General features: G+C 37.2%; 4 protein-coding genes across 4 annotated transcripts; 3 read left to right on the plus strand and 1 right to left on the minus strand.

The window, feature by feature from the left end:
- Nucleotides 1–482: 482 nt before the first annotated feature.
- On the plus strand, nucleotides 483–3,946 carry LOC127638311 (P-selectin glycoprotein ligand 1-like). Its single transcript, XM_052119794.1, has 2 exons — nucleotides 483–589; nucleotides 1,155–3,946. The coding sequence occupies exons 1-2, from the start codon at nucleotides 587–589 to the stop codon at nucleotides 2,100–2,102; spliced, it is 951 nt and encodes a 316-aa protein (XP_051975754.1). The 5' UTR covers nucleotides 483–586; the 3' UTR covers nucleotides 2,103–3,946.
- A 364-nt stretch (nucleotides 3,947–4,310) lies between these two features.
- Nucleotides 4,311–10,694, plus strand: LOC127638329 (transmembrane protein 119-like). The gene is made up of 2 exons (XM_052119809.1): nucleotides 4,311–4,476; nucleotides 8,969–10,694. Exon 2 carries the CDS (start codon nucleotides 8,984–8,986, stop codon nucleotides 9,674–9,676), a length of 693 nt encoding a protein of 230 aa, XP_051975769.1. The 5' UTR covers nucleotides 4,311–4,476; nucleotides 8,969–8,983; the 3' UTR covers nucleotides 9,677–10,694.
- Nucleotides 10,695–12,290: 1,596 nt separating this feature from the next.
- On the plus strand, nucleotides 12,291–13,742 carry LOC127637227 (chondroadherin-like protein). Its single transcript, XM_052118186.1, has one exon. It carries the CDS (start codon nucleotides 12,291–12,293, stop codon nucleotides 13,740–13,742), a length of 1,452 nt encoding a protein of 483 aa, XP_051974146.1.
- Nucleotides 13,743–14,547: 805 nt separating this feature from the next.
- LOC127638338 (iron-sulfur cluster assembly scaffold protein IscU-like) lies at nucleotides 14,548–18,534 on the minus strand. The gene is made up of 6 exons (XM_052119821.1): nucleotides 18,524–18,534; nucleotides 17,516–17,740; nucleotides 16,724–16,837; nucleotides 15,639–15,749; nucleotides 15,440–15,518; nucleotides 14,548–15,299 (listed from the first exon to the last, which is right to left on the minus strand). The coding sequence occupies exons 2-6, from the start codon at nucleotides 17,732–17,734 to the stop codon at nucleotides 15,211–15,213; spliced, it is 612 nt and encodes a 203-aa protein (XP_051975781.1). The 5' UTR covers nucleotides 17,735–17,740; nucleotides 18,524–18,534; the 3' UTR covers nucleotides 14,548–15,210.
- Nucleotides 18,535–18,655: the final 121 nt, after the last annotated feature.

An 18,655-nucleotide genomic window follows, 5' to 3' on the forward strand; every position in this document is an offset into this window, starting at 1 on the left:
TTGCAAGTGATTTAAGTTGATGCTTTGTTTTCCTTTCTTTTGCTTTTTTCTTTGTCTAAAGGAAGGTATTGTCCATCATTTGGAATATCGTGTCTCCCTCCCATTATGTACACTGTGAGCCTTTACTGTTTCCAATTATACAGATTAATAAAAAAATTGAAAGGAAGGATATCTAGAGATTCAACTTTTGTGGCTAATTGTCCATTTTTGTTCTTTCATCTGCTTCAAGTATAAAGAGTCAATGATTACCTGTGAAATAAAAATAAACCTGAACTTTTGCTATTTGTCTCTTTCATTTTTCCAAAGTATTAAACCGCTTTTTGTTGGCGAATGGACGGTTACATTTATGGTTCCTGTCCACATTCTAATTCACTGGTTTAGGGAACTAAGATCTGATATTTAAAATAGTCTCTTGCTTGCTCATTTGGGTTTGCGTCAGAGTTTGAAAACCTCTGCTTTAGCCTGACACTTCGACAGGCTTGACTTCCTGTAATTTCACATCAAGCAGCTTTTGAGACGTTCAGTTGTGAGCTGTGCACGGGGGCCTCACATTTCAGTCAAATTCATAGATCTACGATACAAACAGATGGTGGGTGTTGTTTTTTTTTTTTAAATATTGTATTTGTAACATGTTTTATGTCCAAAATTAGAAGACATGTTTTGAAATTCTAACACTGGGTGTATAAATGCATACACCCAGTGTTAGAATTTCAAAACATGTCTTCTGTGACCATCTGACAGATAATTGCGGAGTGAATATTTCAAGTGTACCATGATGTTAATCATAAAATATTTTATATTATTGAATTGTTGAGAGTAGAACAAGGACACTTTGTCAAATGGGAGTAATTTTTTTTTAACCAGAATGGTCATACTACATGCTCTGTTCACTAACTCAACTAGCACATGAGTTTGTCAAAGTATGAGCAACTTCTATTTAATGTAACAAAATCATTTACATCCTTCCATTATTGTCGATGGTCTGAATATAAACCAACTTTTGATAAAAACAAGAGCAGACCAATATATCAATATGCTTACCAAATGCATGCGTATAGTTGTTTTGATGGTAAAAAAAAAAACAGATAACAATCGGGAAGTGTGACTATTTGTGCTTGTTTAAACCATTGCAACATTCTACTATTTTTATGCAGACTGCAATGGTGACTAACAGACTTTGGTGGGTACCAGTTCTTGTTTTGCTCTTCACTCTTAACAATCTGGTCATGTCAAGATATCTCTCCAGGATGGAGAGGGAAATTAGTAACAACACATCAACAAACACCAGTGACGGACGCAGTACCAACACTGTATCTGAGACTGTAGGGACCACCACTGTGGAACATTTGGAGGCCTTGAGTGCACAAACCATTGAAGTTAAAACTGATAGACCTGATTTAAATGTCCCGGTGACGAGTACAGACCACCAGAATATCTCGGACACCAGCCACACCCAACAAAATGAAGGGAACGAGACTTCTGAAAAACACTCCATAGGAACTGAGAGTGTGATAGGCAGCCAGCCAACAGGTATTGAGAATGCTTCAATTACCCAACTTCCCATGAGAAATGATAGTAGTGGACATGTTTCACTAGCAGGAAGTTCTGCCCCCACATTTCCTGCATCGTTGGGGCCCAGTAAGGTAACTGAAAATCACACAAAAGCAGCTTCAGCAATAATGCCTTTTGATAAATCGACAACATCTGCACTTCGTTTAACGGCTTCACGTACCACTAAGAAAAGAACATCAACCACAGAAAAGACTCCCTTGTGTTTCACACCTTCTCCTCAGAGGGATGAACTTGTGAGTCGCTGCCTCATCGCGATTGCCTCAATGGCTGCCCTGACAACAATATTTATCATAAGCACTATCTACCTGGTGACTAAACTCTCCGGATATAGATACAGACACAAGGCACACCTCCAAGAGACCGAGATGGTCTGCATTTCTGCCCTAATGAATGATACCGATCACCCTGTTCCAAAGCCAAGACACCCCAAATGTAATGGAGCACTGATCCCTAATACTGAGGATGGAGATCCTGATGGAGATAATCTGACTCTGAACAGCTTTCTTCCTGATAATGATGGCCCACTTTAGAAATTAGAAGTTTCTTCTGTATGCACTGAGCTTTTGCTGAAGGACTAGTGCTCTACTGATACACAACAGAAAGGTTAACACTGTTGCCCTGAGATGTCATTGCTTGATGGTTAGAAGTAAAGCATCTACATGACATAAACCCAGCTTTAGAACCTTCTGCCTACTTATAATGTATATAAAAAAATTGAGATATAGTTCAGTTACACTGTGTCCAAATGTTTGTGGACATCATATGTGCTTTAGCATTTAATTTTGAAACCATAGGCATCAATTCCCCCTTGGCTGCAATGACAGCTTCCACTAAAGTGTAAGTAGAAGCATGATTGCAGGGATTTGCTGTTTCCTGTTAGCAGAGTTTCTCGCTCTGCTAACAGGACTGAGATATGTGCAAGTCCCACTTTCTCAGCCATTATGTAGATTCCTGACTTATCAAAAGGCAAAGCACCTCCAAAAACCCCTTAGGGGCCATTCACCCGAACGTGTTTTTACTTTGATAGTTTCTCTGGGTCAGGAGCGCCACATCTTTTAAACGTGCTTCGAGTCACTTGCGTTCTGCTCTGTTTGTTGCTCTAAATCTACCTTTTTATTTTTTGAGTAAGAGCGCATTTATTCTGAATGGCACCTTATTTTTGGAACCATATTGAACAATAATAAACTTGACACATTTATATTTTAATGTAATATTTTCTGTCTTCGTATGCCTGGCAGGCTGTTTAAAGCCTTTCTTTAATCATGTCAGTGCTGAAATACTGTACTAATCTCTGAAAAGCTCAGACATTAATGTTGGCTGAATGTAGGCCTATTACTGAACATGAGTAAGAAACAGTTCTGTTCCTGTCTGTGGTTTAATAGTGCTATATAATTTACTCAAAGAGAGTGATGTTGGACATTTTCAGTCTTAAAGGGACAGTTCACCCAAAAATGAAAATTCTCTCATCATTTTCTCACCCTCATCCCATGTGAATGATTTTCTTTATTCAGCAGAACACAAACAAAGGTTTTTAGAAGAATATCTGTAGGTCCATACAATGCAAGCAAATGCATCAAAAATCACATAAAGGAAATATAGAAGTAATCCACAAGGCTCCAGTGGTTAAATCCATACCTTCAGAAGCGATTTAATAAGTGGGTGAGAAACAGATCAAAATGTAAGTCCTTTTTCACTTTTTGGAGCTACAAAATCTTATCACCATTCACTTCCATTGGATGAACCTACAGAGCTGAGATACTCCTCTAAAAATATTAGTTTCTGTTCTGCTGAAGAACGTAAGTAATTCAGATCTAGGATTGGATGAGGGTGAGTGAATGATGAGTGTACATAAAATGCATGCATTCAAATGTACTCAGAAAGGATTTTGCTTTGTTACAGAAGGCTTTTCATTGTGCCCTTGTTTGAATCAAAGAAACTTACATTTCCTTGACCAGCATTGACAGGTTTAACTTACATTTGGACAAAAACTGAATGAGAAAAGCAATGCAATCCTAACTCAACATAACTGATTTTTCAGTCTTTCACAGCTTTCATATTATAATTTATGAAATGCAATATTAATACCATTAATGTATTTTGCTTTGTTGCTCAAATATATTTAATAGAACAAGAAACCTTTGTTGCTTTATTATGCATGTATCATTTTGGATACTGTGTATATCTCTGCTGTACTATGCGTGTTCAAGTGCTTGTCAGAAAGATTTTATGCCCCAGTGTTCAGAAAAACATCTTCAAGGGCATCATGCCGTACATTTTTCAGCAGGACTCTTGTGATTAGTTGTTTAGAATAACAACATGGAGTGAAAGACCTGAGACCAGTCTGCATAGTTTACTCTGTTGTTACGGTTACCTGAATTACATTTTGTATTTGTTAAATAAATCATATAATACAATTCAGTTTTTTAGCTTGTGTAAAATAACCACTACATTTTAAGTGGTACAGTACTGTATGACCTTTTGACTAATCAATGGCCGTCTCTTTGATGGAATGAGCAGAGAAGGTGTCGCAGTAATCATTTTGGGCTGTAAAAATCTCTTAAAAATGTTCTGATCAGCAAAATCTTACTGCTTGTCGGTTTGGCAAATGCAGTTTGATTGACGTTGTAATGCTCTACATGACTGTGTTTTGGAAGAGAGAGAGAGAGAAGGAAAGAAAACTGGGAGGAGTTTGAGAAAGAGGGGAGAGAATTTTCCTTTGACATTTATCCTCAACTGATTTTTTAGAAAAACCCACTCGGAGTCTACCATAAGCCTTCCAGGACAACACAGGCAGCTATTTTTCCTGCCCTCACTTTTGTATTATTTGTCTTTTATTTTGTTTTCATCTATAACTTCAAGTGTTGCTATCACTGAACATCAGAGAACGGAAGCAACAATACAGCAGTGAGTATTTTTAGGCTTTATTTCCTTCAAATATGGGCCATGTGACACATGCTTTCTTTGCATTATCTGCATCATTCATATTTTTTTGCCCACTGTATAGAACATATATACCACTTATATTTAAGCCTTAATTTCATATATTGTTTTCTATCTTTATGTGAGATGTTTTATATACAGATTTTCTCTATTGAATTTCTATTCAATGTACTTCTTTGTTGGCCTTCCATTTGTTACTTTGACTTTTTTCATTAGTGCAAATATTTCCAACCATTTTGGTAAGCAGAAACTCAGACCTTAATCATTTACTTAAAGTTTGCACTGAGATTTTTAGTAATCTAGCCTTTCAAAACAATGATAATAAAAACATCTTATTTGGAAATAATTCAAACAAATGATTTAATCCTTTCTGAAAATTATCTGATGAGATTATATAATAGATTAATTTTAATGTTTAATTCTTTACATGTATGTTTTGTACATTGGCATTGCATGACAACACAATTTCATGAAAACATTGCACTTCCATTTGAATTGTGATTGCCTGGCTGAGAAACCCTGCTTATGTAGCACCAGTAGCTGTTTTTCTTTGCCAGACGTTTACAGAAGCATTTAATTAATTTCTTTAAAGCTTTTCTTTTGAAAACTACACAGAGAAAACACATTTTCTTTATTTTTTAAAGATACTTTCCAAGTTGACTCTCTTCGAGGAACCTGCATGTACTTCTGAGTTTATTACCTCGGCAAGTAGCATACTATGAAATTTTAGAGGAACAAACAGAGCAAACATCTAGAAAAAGATGCAGAGTAACGGATGTACAGTGGGTTAGGGTTAATCACTGTGGTCACATCTTTAGTAAAGTTTAGTTTATAACTTCAGCCATCAGAAGGTGAGATATCCAAACTAGTGTTTCTCAACCCGTTTTCTGCCATGGCACACTTTTTACAACTAAAAAATTGTATGGCACACCACTATCCCATATAGGCTAACCATCGTCAATATTTTTCCTTTTCAAGAACTTGTCCATGTTTTCTGTCTTAGTAGCATGTTTATTTGTAATGTTTGAAATTTGGTGATGCAAAATACAAAAATAAAATAAAAAGTCACATAGGTAGGCTAAGCTGTGTGAGGTCACAGGTGGCAAGAGCGCTAAATGGGTAATGAAAAAACAACAAATTTGCATCTATTCTAATTTGTAGATTTGTTCTTGCAATGCCTCAAATTACAGGGATGCAAACTCATGATGGGCGAAAAAGGTAAGACAATCACTGGTCCATGACCATTTTTTATGGGGATGTTTTTTTTTTAAAGAATAAGCTAAAAGCACAATTTCCAGCTATTTTAGGGATCCAAGTTTATTCAAGTTTACAATTGTGCAGAATTAGCTGCAAAATAAAGAGTATTTTGGTGAGGTTTACTTCTGTTCCACAATTAGTTCAGTGACCCCTTCTGGAAATGTCATTAGGTGGCGACAAATGAGCATCTTATGTGCTATGAGTGAGTCATTGAATAATTTTGAGTCGTTCATGACAGAAATCTACCAAGAGACTTTATAGTGTTTAAGCATTAAAAGAACAAAGCAGATGTATAGTCTTCCTTCAGTCTGAGCATTATATTTAATCCAACAATAATAGTCTAATAATAGTGAGTTTCAATAACGTCCTTACCTTCTCCTTTATTAAAACTTGCATGGCTACAAATCTACTGACTTCAGTTTAAGAACACAAAGCAGATCTACGATATCATTTTCCTACAGTTGCCTATTTAAATGGCTGAGCATGGCTTTTATCAGAAAGACCACAATAATAAACAAATAATAATAATTTTGTGTTTCTATTATGTTCTTTCGGCATTGTAAAGCGCATTTCCCATGAGTTGAGTTGAGGCGTCAGCGCGCCGTTCAACGCCAGCGTCAAGCGCTGCATCGCCCTCCACATGACAAAAGTTGCAGAAAGTGTCACAGAGGGGCGATTTTATGAGTATTCCACGTAAAAAAGTGTGAGGTGTGCACAATAAACATTGAAAACATGTATTTGGAAGAGAGAGAAAAGTTTGCAGTTGCTTTGATATCAGAAAGTAATAAAAGGACTTGTTTATGTTTAGGTAGAATGAGACATTTGGTGTCTCTTCACAAATTTGGACAGTTTTTGAATATTTGTTGTTGTTTAGTACTCTCAAAGACATTATTGGTGAAGCAAAAACATGTGTGTGTGTGTGTGTGTGTGTGTGTGTGTGTGTGTGTGTGTGTGTGTGTGAGAGAGAGAAAAACACTGGTGTAAAGTCACTTCATAGACTTCAATATATTTTGCAGTGCTGACGCGAGTCACGTGAGAGACCCTTAACACGTATAAATATCACAAAATTTTCCACGGCACACCTGACAATTTTTCACGCAGCACAGTGGTTGGAAAACACTGGTCTAAACGACCTAAATTTGTGTTAGCCTAAAAAATGTTTGATATTTGGCACAAAAGAAAACTTAGTTAATCCATAAATAAGTGTCATTTTTGCACAATGATACATATGTCTGACCCAAGAGAATGAGCATTATGTGTGTTCTTGTGCAGTGAAGAAATAGCCTTGTTGGTCTCTTTGGCCCATTTCATTGCAGCTGGCCTGTAAGTTATGTCTCTCTGACGCCTTGCTGCACCCTCAGAAATATATAACCGAGCCTTCTTTTGCTTTTATGTGGTGAGCGGCTGGCATCAGCCAGGCAGGGAAATTACAAACCAGGCCTGGACTCCCTCTGCCTCCACCCCAAAATAAGTAATGACTACATGTAACAGAAATAGCTCTCCAGCAAGACAACAGAAACATATAAAATGTGCTCTGAACTCAGTTTTGTATGTGATATTCTATCACTCATATGCTTATTTGGTTGCAATAGTGTAAATATTATATTGTTATTACAGGTGGGCAAACAACTGTATCAAGGTAACGGTTTGAACAAGGTAAACTAAAATAGCAATGTACACTGAAAAAAATGGTAACCTACCATTTTTACCTCAAGGATCTATTTGTACTTGATTTAACCCAAAAATAATCCTTTGTTTGGAATAACCTAATTTGTCAGGTTGATATTTGTCATATCAAATAAATATTTTTGACTTGAATAAAATCAGTTCATTTAGATGTTACTACACGAAGCACATTTTTAGGTTACCTGACAATGGATTTTTAAATAAATATTTTTACACAGTATTCTTATTTTGTTGAACAAGATGAATGTAGATAACAAACTTATACAATGAAATGCTGCACAATAAGAAAATAAAATTTACAAAGACTGACTCTCACAACCTAAATAAGATTTTACCCGCTCTCTGTGTAGATTGTACACAAAATGTAAAGACGTCTGAACGTTTAAACCCCTTACAAAAACACTGTAGTCAAGTCAAGTCAAATTTTATTTCTATAGCACATTTAAAAACAACAGAGCTGCGCCAAAGTGCTGTACAATATTACAATATGCAATTTAAAAGCATTGAAATAGACAAGGCAAAAGACAGGTTTATACATATAGCACCTGATATAATTCATTCAAAAGATTCATATACAATCAATCAAGCAGTTTATTTAAAAGCACTAGAGAATAAATACGTTTTAAGAGCCGATTTAAAACTTGTTAGTGTCGGAGCAGACCTCACAGCGAAGGGCAGACTGTTCCAGAGCTTAGGAGCAGCGGCAGAGAAGGCCCGACCACCCTTGGTTTTGCAGCGAAAGCGTGGAACAGTTAAAAGAAGCTGATTACACGATCTAAGATTTCTTTGGGGAGTGTACATAGTCAGTAAATCACATATGTATGTTGGTGCAGCACCGGATAGCGCTTTGTACACCAAAACTGCAATTTTAAAATCAATTCTGAACTAACTGGGAGCCAGTGTAAAATTTCTAAGACAGGAGAGATGTGATCTCTCTTTTTTGTACCAGTCAGAAGTCTCGCTTCAGCATTTTGAACAACTTGCAGACGAGTGATTGTAGATTGAGGCAGACCACAGTACAGGGAATTACAGTAGTCCAGTCGTGATGTAATGAAGGCATGGATTACAGTCTCTAAATCTTTTGGGGACAAGAACTGTTTTACTTTTGCAATAGATCTCAATTGAAAGAAACTGCCTTTACTGTACCATAGTAAAGTGATGGCATTATATGGTAAAATCATGGTACTAAATATATCATGCTACTGAATGTTTACCACATTCATGTACAATAGTATTACATGGTATTTCAAGGTATGTAAAAAAATACCATGGCCCATGTCTAAAAACATGGTAATATCGTGGTCATTTTTGGTAACAGTGGCAGCCCTCTTAAAACATTTCCCTCTCTGTACCCTTATGTTTGTAAAACATGTGATTTGTTGTTTGTCCATAGGCAATATACTGTATCTGTAAAATACTTACAAACTGGGCTATAACTGCCTTGAAACACACTAATAATTTTGTTCCTGCGGCAAAAGACTTAATGCCCATATCTGTGTCCATATCCTCACAGGTCTGTAAAGGAAGCATGTCACTCTCTGTCTCTCTGCGCTTTCTCTGTGTGATCCTGATTGCTCTCTGGGGCAGCAGTTGCTTCACCAAAGCCGTCCCATTCAACATGTCCTTGGAGGGTAGTGGGGATGAACCTGAACTCATCTTCCCCATTGCTCAGACCACCCAAGTCCCCCCTTCACCCTCCCCTTCTCCAAACATCACTGCCACCTTCATCCGCATAAAAGACTTCATCTTCAACCAGGTGGTGGACTTCCTGAAGGAGAACTTGCTGCTCATTATTGTCATGACCTCTCTCTTAGTAGTCATCATCTTCATCGTCTGCTGTGCCTCAGCAATGAGCCACAAACGCAAACTTGAAGCCTACTATCCACCGAAGAACTATGCGCCCAGGAAATACATGAGCCAACCCAACAGGGCTATGGAGAAGCTGCAACAGACCAAACCTCAAAACCAGATCCATGATGGCAAGACGACAGCTGCAAAGACTCACCGAGAACCTTCTAAAGCACTGGTAGGGGAGAAGGAAGGGAAAGACCCCCGACCAAGGCCAAAGGAGATCCAGAAAGTGGAGGACGTTGAAGAGGTGGAGATACAGAAAGATGACACCAAGAGAGAGGAACCTCAGCCAGGCACCTCAAATGCCACTTCAAGTCAGCCACTGGTCTGTACCTGCCATCTCAGAAAGGCCAATCCCTCTACAGCATGAGAGAGCTTTTTCAAAAATGGTTAGGATTAACCTCGATTCCATACCTGTCTATCTGAATACTTTTCAACTGTTAGATATTCATCTTTTGGTAAGCTCCCATGTGCTTTCCTTGCTTTCCAACTTTATGAGTACTAACAGAGAGAGAGAGAGAGAGAGAAAATGCTGTGTGTGTGTGTTTTGGTAACACTTTACAATAAGGCTGTATTTGTTAACATTAGTTAACTACATTAGTTAACATGAACTAACAATTAATAATTATTTTACAACATGTAAGGTTAATGATAAACATACAGTATACTAATACATTTAGCAAATGTTAACATTAATTAACAAAGCATAATGAACTTACATGACCTAAAAATGAACAATTGGATTTTTATAAATTAACATTAACCAAGATTAATAAATGCTCAAAGTATTTTTAATTGTTAGTTCACGATACACAAATGTATTTATTAATGTTAACAAATAGAACCTTATTGTTAAGCGTTACTCATGTTCCATTTCTTTAAATATAATTATTCATAAGAAGAAAAGAAAGCTTATTTCTACAGTCTGACAATAATTTTGATGTGCTTTTGGAAAAGAATATTGTATACATAAATAGCAAACTTGAAATTATTTTGTAAATCTCTTTCTAGTTTTGAGAAACTTTTGTCTTTTGAAACTTTTGGACCATTTTCCATGAGATATATTATAAACGCAACGTTTATATGCATGGTAATAATTTATACAATATTTTCTAAAGTTGTTGTCTGGTGTTGTACATTATGATATTGTTTTATCTAAACCGAGTCAAGACTTTCCTCAATATTTAATTCATGTTGTTATTTATTGTCAGTTATCACATTCCAAGATTTTGTCATAGTACAAATGATCTGTCCAGTATCTCCTAAATAAAATCACAGATATAACATGAGGTAGATAAAGAGTCCAGAGTTGTTACATATATACTACATAATGAATTGTTCTTTGCTTGTGTGTCAACTTTAGAAAAATAAATAAATACAATAAAATAAAGGCCTGAAATCAACAATTAAGCTGGACAATGTTAGTAGATTGTAATTGTTGTTGTTCTTAGTATTATTAGTTGTAGTTCTATCTAGACTATCAATTATGCAAATGTATTATTAGATATATGAAAAAAACTGCTTTTTTTAGATCCTGTCTGTTCATCTGATGTCTTTTGTCAAAAGAATATCAAGAGCTTAACAAAGACTAGCTTTATCAATCACGAGTTGATTTGGCACGTAGTATATGAAACTCAAGAATCCCAACAACAGAGTCCAGCAGAGCTTAACGGCGGCAGCTACAGGGCTTTTGTCACATCCATACAACGTCCAATTAATATTTTAAAAGTTCATTCCAAGGAGGCTCCACAGACAGATCATCATCAAACACAGGGCTGAGATGCCAAACCATTTATCTTGACTTTTATTTATCTGAAATATACTTGTTTTAATTTAATCAGACAACTTCTGACACCTATGCCAGTACTAAACTTTTTGTGGACATTTGAAGTTTTCCAAGATTTAACACTGCCCATAACCAAGATTTAGTCACTGCAGATTATTATTCCTACATTATACATAATATACATTATTCTTCAATGCCACAGTTGTTTTTTCATAAAAACAATGCTAAACACTCTCACCTATCAAAATATACACAGCTTCCATTCCAGCGATGATATCAGCCTCTCATTAATTAACGTCCACTTGAATGCAAAATTTAACTGAAATTAAAACGCCACTGGCACAAGGCCAAGTGTTGGTAGCATAGTCACCAAAGAGAATACATCAAAGGTATGCAGTAAAGGCTTTGGCTGAAACGTGAGACCCGAAAAAAGAACCTTAGAACAGGGTTAAATTCCCCCTCTCTTTTGTCCACGAGGTGCTAAATAATTTTGAAAATACACTCTCCTCTCACATGGGAGAGTCACATGGAGTCTTTTCAATTCTTGAGGATTAGACATGGACTTGAACATGGTTTTGGCAGTGGACAACATAATCATATGGCTTACCTGTGATTCACCTCCTTAAAATTATTTTGCGAATCAAAAAGAAGGGCAAAAGTCCTAATCAAAACATATACATAATATATTCTGTTAACGGAATAATAATTAGAAGCTTGTCCTAGCCAAAACTACTCTACTGACCTGAGGCAGTGGTGTCATGGGAAAAGCAACTGGAGTGTCCAATTAATTCACATTGCGAAGAAGATACAAAACAGGTAACACAAAACCTGAAGGCTGCCATTAAAGTTTGATAGGCCGCTACCCAGAATTTTCAGGGTGAGCACAGACCATTCTCTGGAGAGGACTTGAAGAAAGAGGAAAGAGGTTACGGATGTGAAGCAGATGAGCAAAAGAGAGGGGTCAGCTGGAAAAGGGCAAGAATGGTGAGTACCACTACCTTTTGTCTAAATAACACGTTTAGTGTCCAGATGCACAAAAAAGAAATTATATCCTGGAGGAGCCTGATGGAGGATGCTAGAAGGCTAATTCAATTTGGTCAACTGATTTGTTCACAATAAAAGAATAGCATGTATTAACTCTCCTTCCTCTCTCCCTTCTCAATCTTCTTCTACTGGACACATCTCCCTCAAGTGAGCCATGCGTCCATGTCTTCTACACTGTCTTTTGTTAATTCTTTGTTCATCTCTCCTGACTGGCTTCGTCTTGTCCCCCTGCCCGAAAGGCTGCTGCTGTCCCCGTCCTGGTGCTCTGGTTCTGTGCGAGTCCCTGGGTCTACATTCTCTACCTCATTCCATCCCCCTTAGCACCTCCGTTCTTTCCGTAGCCCGGAATCGGCTCTGCAATGTGGATAATGTGTTCAAGCCGTATTCAGGCCTACAAGAGTTGAGCCTCAGCCACAACCAACTGGCTCGTTTCCCACGTGGGCTGCCTTCAAGTCTGGAGACCCTTCAGCTTCAAGAGAACCAGATCACCTACATCACCGTTGGGTCTCTGAGACAACTGGGGAACCTCACACGCCTGGACCTGGAAGATAACCGCATACAGGTCATTCAGCCAGGGGCACTATTAAGACTGACCAGGCTGAGGATGTTGACTTTAAAGGGGAACCGATTGTCTTGTCTACCAGTAAACTTACCTTCTTCACTAACACACCTTGATGTGTCAGCAAACTGCATATCTACACTAGATCTAACTTCACTGGGTGCTATGGAGAACCTGCAGGTGTTAAAGATTAATAGTAACTGTTTGCGTTCTATACCTGAGCGGGCTTTTGATGGACTGGCTCGTCTCCAGTCAGTAGAACTAGCCAATAACCTATGGATTTGTGAATGTGACATATTGTACCTGTATAGGTGGCTACTGATGGGCCGGTTACAGATGGCAAAAGATTTAGTGTGTACGGCTCCTTTGCACTTGGCACAGAAGTTGCTTTTAACTCTATCTGTTATTGCCATCTGTCCAAAACTATTTAAGCCTATTGAAAGAATATCATCAGTAAATACAACCACTGGGAAAGTGGCTGAAACTCATGTTGCACCCACTACAAGTGCTTCTATGCTGGATATATCTGCCACTGCATGCAACATCAGTCAAGAATGTCGAGAATCTTCAAAGAGTGCTGTATCATCTGCCGAGACCCTCTCAGAACTCTCACCTTTTCGTGGAAACCTATCAAGGTCCATCTTTGGATCAGACCGGCCCATTTTAGGGAGACTGAGCTATGAGGACTGCCTCTCTGTCAATTCTATGCCTTTCGTGACAGAGTCCACCCAGGAAACCTATAGTCCAGCCACAGATGAAGAACGTGGTTGTGTAGAGAATTCAACGGGTCAGCAACCAGGGGCATCAGCCACTGTGGTGTCCATCAATTCTGTAGCACCAACCAGAGAGGTTGGACTTCAGCTTGAGCTTACTCCTCGGACAATACTGCAGTCCAGTGACCCAGTGCTCATTGGAGTGCTGGCTGTGCTCTGTGTGCTAACAGGATTCTTAATGCTAACAGTGCTGTTGATACTGAGGAATGTTGTTCTGCAAAACCTGAGAATAGCACCACTCCCACAGGTTCAGGGTGACAATAGCACACACTGAGTGAGTTTACAAGTATACTAATACGCTGACAACTACCAAAAACAAGCTTCACCAGAAAAAATGTGTTTACTGTGCATGAGATTTGAAATCATCAGGTTATTCTCTGCTTTTGCCATTAAAGGGCAAACCCCCATATGTACAACATTTGCACACATTGTATAATCAATTAAGAACACTGATAAAAGTGTTTACATGCAACACAAAATCAGGCTAATGGGCAAAAATCTACCTGTGCTGATCATAATCAATACTGGCAATATGTCTGTCATTGTCTGCATGTGTCAATGTCATGGGTAACTTGCACATCTGTGAAAGTGACATTGATGCAGAAAGATATGTACACATTTAGAAGCAACATACAATATACTGCCATCCAGACTGAAAACTTTCCAGGGACATTTCTGCAGTTTCCAGCAGGACAACGGCAAACCACACACTGCCCAAATCACATAGCTGCATAAGCAGGGTGCGGGTTCTAAATTGACCTGCCTGCAGTCCTGACCTGTCTCCAATTGAGAATGTGTGGCACATACAATTGCTCAGTGGCATACCTTTGACCATTCTGGATGAATAGGGGAAAATTCAGCTTGCTAAACTTAAGTTTGTCTTTAGTGCCCAAATGCTATTAGAAGAAATAGAGATGTTACACAGTGGTACATGCTGCCTTTTTTGTCCCAACTTTTTTAAAGCGAATGGTAATCATCTGGTTTAAATAAGTGTAAAAAAAACTAAAATTACAAGGTAAAACACCAAAAAAAAAAACATTTGTGCTCGTAGTGCTTTCAAAAAAAAAGCACAGGGTGAATAGAATTTACAAATCACTCCTGTTTGTTTTTATTAGCATTTTCCACACTGTCCCATCATTTTGGACTAGCTGTTGTACAATCAAATTTAAAATTCAACATAAATATTTATTGCTTTATTGTCTTTGCATTGAAAATAATACAGCATCAAAATTCAGGCATTTGTGACATGGTATCACTCTGCTCTATATAATTTCAGCATAAGCTTTTTTGGTGTGACTTTTCAGTCACAAATTACTGCCAAAACTACAATGAGCCCCCTAGGAGGAAAAAAAAACTCTTAACAAATATACGTTTCATATCATACATCTTCTTTCTGACACACTGCATTTAATACAACTTTACATTCATTGTGGTAAAATGCATTTAACATCAGAGAACATTCCCTGTCAAAGTAAGAGATCTTCAGGAAAATAAGAGTTTATTTTGTGCGTGATTCAGAGTTACAGCGGGGAAAAAAGATAGATCTTCACAGTCTGTCAATGCCAACCACTTCAAAACAACTTCAAGCAGGCAACCCTAAGGCAGTGTGCATATAGTAGGAATGATAGACATTTATTCTTAATGGCTATTATGTTTATTACAGCCTCAATAAGGAAATAAACTACACTAGGTTTCTTAGTCATGACGAGAGGGTGACGGTGATGCATCTGTAAATTAGGGCATTAATTTCTAGCTTCTGCCAGCATCTCCTTATCCTTCTGTTTAACTCTGTAGTCTGCTAATGCAGCCTTGATGGCATCCTCTGCAAGCACTGTTAAAAAAAAAAGCATCAGATCATAAAATCAGAACCTTTGAGTTGCACTGTTACTTTGTCCATTAAATAGCACACATGCATTTTATGATGGTGTGAATGTATTTGCAATGATAAAGGGCTATTTATTTCACACTTACTAGAGCAATGCAGTTTGACTGGTGGAAGACAAAGTTCTTTGGCAATCTCTGTATTTTTGATTTTAAGGGCTTCATCAATCTGTATAAAGAAAAACAAAATGTGGGCAGGAAAGGTTTGGTGAAAGATATATATATACAGCACATACAGACAATCTGATCACACTGTGAATATGTAAGATGATGAGAGAAGGTGACGCACTGATTTCCCCTTCACCCACTCTGTGGCCAAAGAGCTGGAGGCAATGGCTGATCCACACCCAAATGTTTTGAATCGGGCATCAACTATCTTTCCATTCTCATCCACCTGAATCTTTCAAACAGATTTAAAGCAAAAGTCAACGAGACAAACAATGAGTCTTGTATATAAATTAGGGCTGTCGATATAACACGTTAATTCTGTGGAAATAATTTCATAAAAAAATTAAGTGTTAAAAAAATGTTTGCAATTAAATCACAATGCCCCTGTACCGTAATAAGGAAGATTCCTGAGAAATACAAGCTTGTAGTACCACCTGTTTACTCCAGGGGGCAGTAAGTGAAACTTCAGCTGTATGGGCAACATGCAGTTTATACAGTGAAGAAAACAACCCATTAGCAGACAACACAAACATGCGTTACGTTCTTGCGTTCAAAAAACTTGGAGCCCAAATTCGAACTAAGAGATCTCAAGATGTTTAAATTGACACAGTGACCTAAAAATTTATGTTTATGATGCAACACACCCGAGACACTACACAAACATGTCTGATGTAGGTGTACATTGACGGGTCCTTAAACAAGCCCTCATAATAAATCTCCAAATGATTGACCAATTCACTGCGAAATGGATTGCTGTGAACTGTATGCCAATGATTGGATTGTTCAATAATATAGTAGTAAACAATACATTGCATTCTAAAACCGCTTTTTTGTATGGCCTTATCAATGATGAACTCTTCTGCCACAAGAATGTAAAGTATTTTAATTATCTGAATTTTTTTAATTTATATATATATATATATATATATATATATATATTTTGTTTTGTTTTATAGAAAAATAATATTTAAAGATAACTATGTATAATTATTTCAACATTATATATTGAATTATTGTTATATGAGGGGCTTTCTCAGCAAATATTTGTATATGTGATTAATTGTGATTAATTAATTGGGACACCATATAATTAATATGAATAAAATTTAATCAATTGACAGCCCTAATATAAATCTACTGAAATACAACAGAAAAAAAATAAATAAATAATAATAATAATAACAATTTAAAAAAAAAAAATCTTACCTGTAGTTTCATTACATCCCCACATGCAGGTGCACCTACCAGACCAGTGCCCACATTCTTGGCATTCTTGTCCAGGGAACCAACATTTCGGGGGTTCTCATAGTGGTCCACGACCTTCAGAGATAAGTAAATAACACATGGTCAAGATGACCAAAACAAATCTGACATATACAGACTTTATGAAGCAAATTACAAGACCAGTCACAAGACCCTTATCATATTTATCATTCACACTTCACAGGCATTTATTATAGGACTGGTGAGACCGACAATATCCCCAAAATAGACATTTGCCCTTGATAAATAAAACTTCCCTTAGGACCAGCAGAGCAACCACACAAACATTAAAGTTGCCCAACCAATATTCATTATGGGAAAATATCCAATTTCAAATTTATGTTAAGTTACTAACTGCAGCCTTTACGAGGTTTATTTCACGTGACACTCTTTCAGTAGAACTGAAAGTCTGAGCATCATTGATGAGTTTGTCGGACAGGGGACACAAGTGGATTATGAAACCAACTAATTGTAAATAGGACTGATGTCTTATTATCTAAGCGACAATACATAAACCTGATTATGTGGATACATAGGAAAAGCAGTATATAAATGTATAACCAACCCAATGTTAGGCTGGTTTGTTTGTTTACATGTGCAGTTATCTAACGTTAGCTTAGCTAGCACCCACTCTGAAAATAAGTTGTGCAACACATAAACTGGTGGCAATAATTTAAATAATCACAGATTATGTTTCAAATGACAATGATCAGTAGTATAAGATATGAAACGTACCTTTTTGTGATACAAGCAGGCTGATCTGAGCTCTGGTAATGATATTGATCTGTTGAAAAGCACAGTGGATACACAACGCCTGGCTGCTGCTGCTAACGCCATGATGACCGTGAATAACAAATTGCCACTGCACGTACAGACCTCAACCAGCAGGTGGAGCGCTTTCATTGCATATACGTGTTTCAACCAGCAGGGAGCGCCTTCATTGCATACACGCATTTCAACCTGCAGGGGGAGCGCTTTCATTGCATATACGCATTTCAACCATCAAGGGAGCGCTTTCATTGCATACATGCATTTCAACCAGCAGAGGGAGCGCTTTCATTGCATACAAGAATTTCAACCACCAAGGGAGCGCTTTCATAGCATACACGCATTTCAACCAGCAGGAGGAGTGGGCGCGCGCGCTTTACTGAGATAATAAGCACTTTAGGCTATTTGTTTTTTTACCAGGGAAAGCGCGTACGGTCAACTAGCTCAGTAAAGCTGTGATGGCTAGTGAAGTACAAACAATAGCGTAAAGTATGCTGGGATAATCCCACATTAGCTCTGATTTTATGCATTGTGACTGTTTGGTTGTTAATTTGTTTTTCCTGAAATTCCCAGATCCCTCTCCCTTCTGCTTTTGTACAGAATTTAAGTGTGCTTACTGTTAAAAATGAAGACTGAGGCTTAATTCCATCACTGAATGTGAGGGAGCACAGAGTTCATCTAATTCAGAGTCAATCTTTGTATATAGTTGTTTACAAGAATTTCGAGATGTTAAATTTTCTACGCATTTTTTAAATATATTATGTTATGTACGTAATAAAGATCCAAAACTATTTGAACAAAACAAATAATAATAATAATATATATACATATATATATATATATATATATATATATATATATATATATATATATATATATATTTATAATAAATAAAAAAATAGCGTGTTACGACAGTATGTCACCATTTGCGGATATCATGCATATGAATGGAAAGAGCCATAAACTGACACCTACCTGTCGTAAAATTGTCCGTGACTTCTAGTACAAACATACATTTTATCGTAGTAAACTCATAAACATTGTTATTTCAAAAATTTTTTTTTTTTTTTTTTGTCCAAACCATGTTTAAAATTATAGGGCAAGCGG

The sequence above is a fragment of the Xyrauchen texanus genome, chromosome 4 (genome assembly GCF_025860055.1).
Source record: "Xyrauchen texanus isolate HMW12.3.18 chromosome 4, RBS_HiC_50CHRs, whole genome shotgun sequence".
In the NCBI taxonomy this organism is placed as follows: Eukaryota; Metazoa; Chordata; class Actinopteri; order Cypriniformes; family Catostomidae; genus Xyrauchen; species Xyrauchen texanus.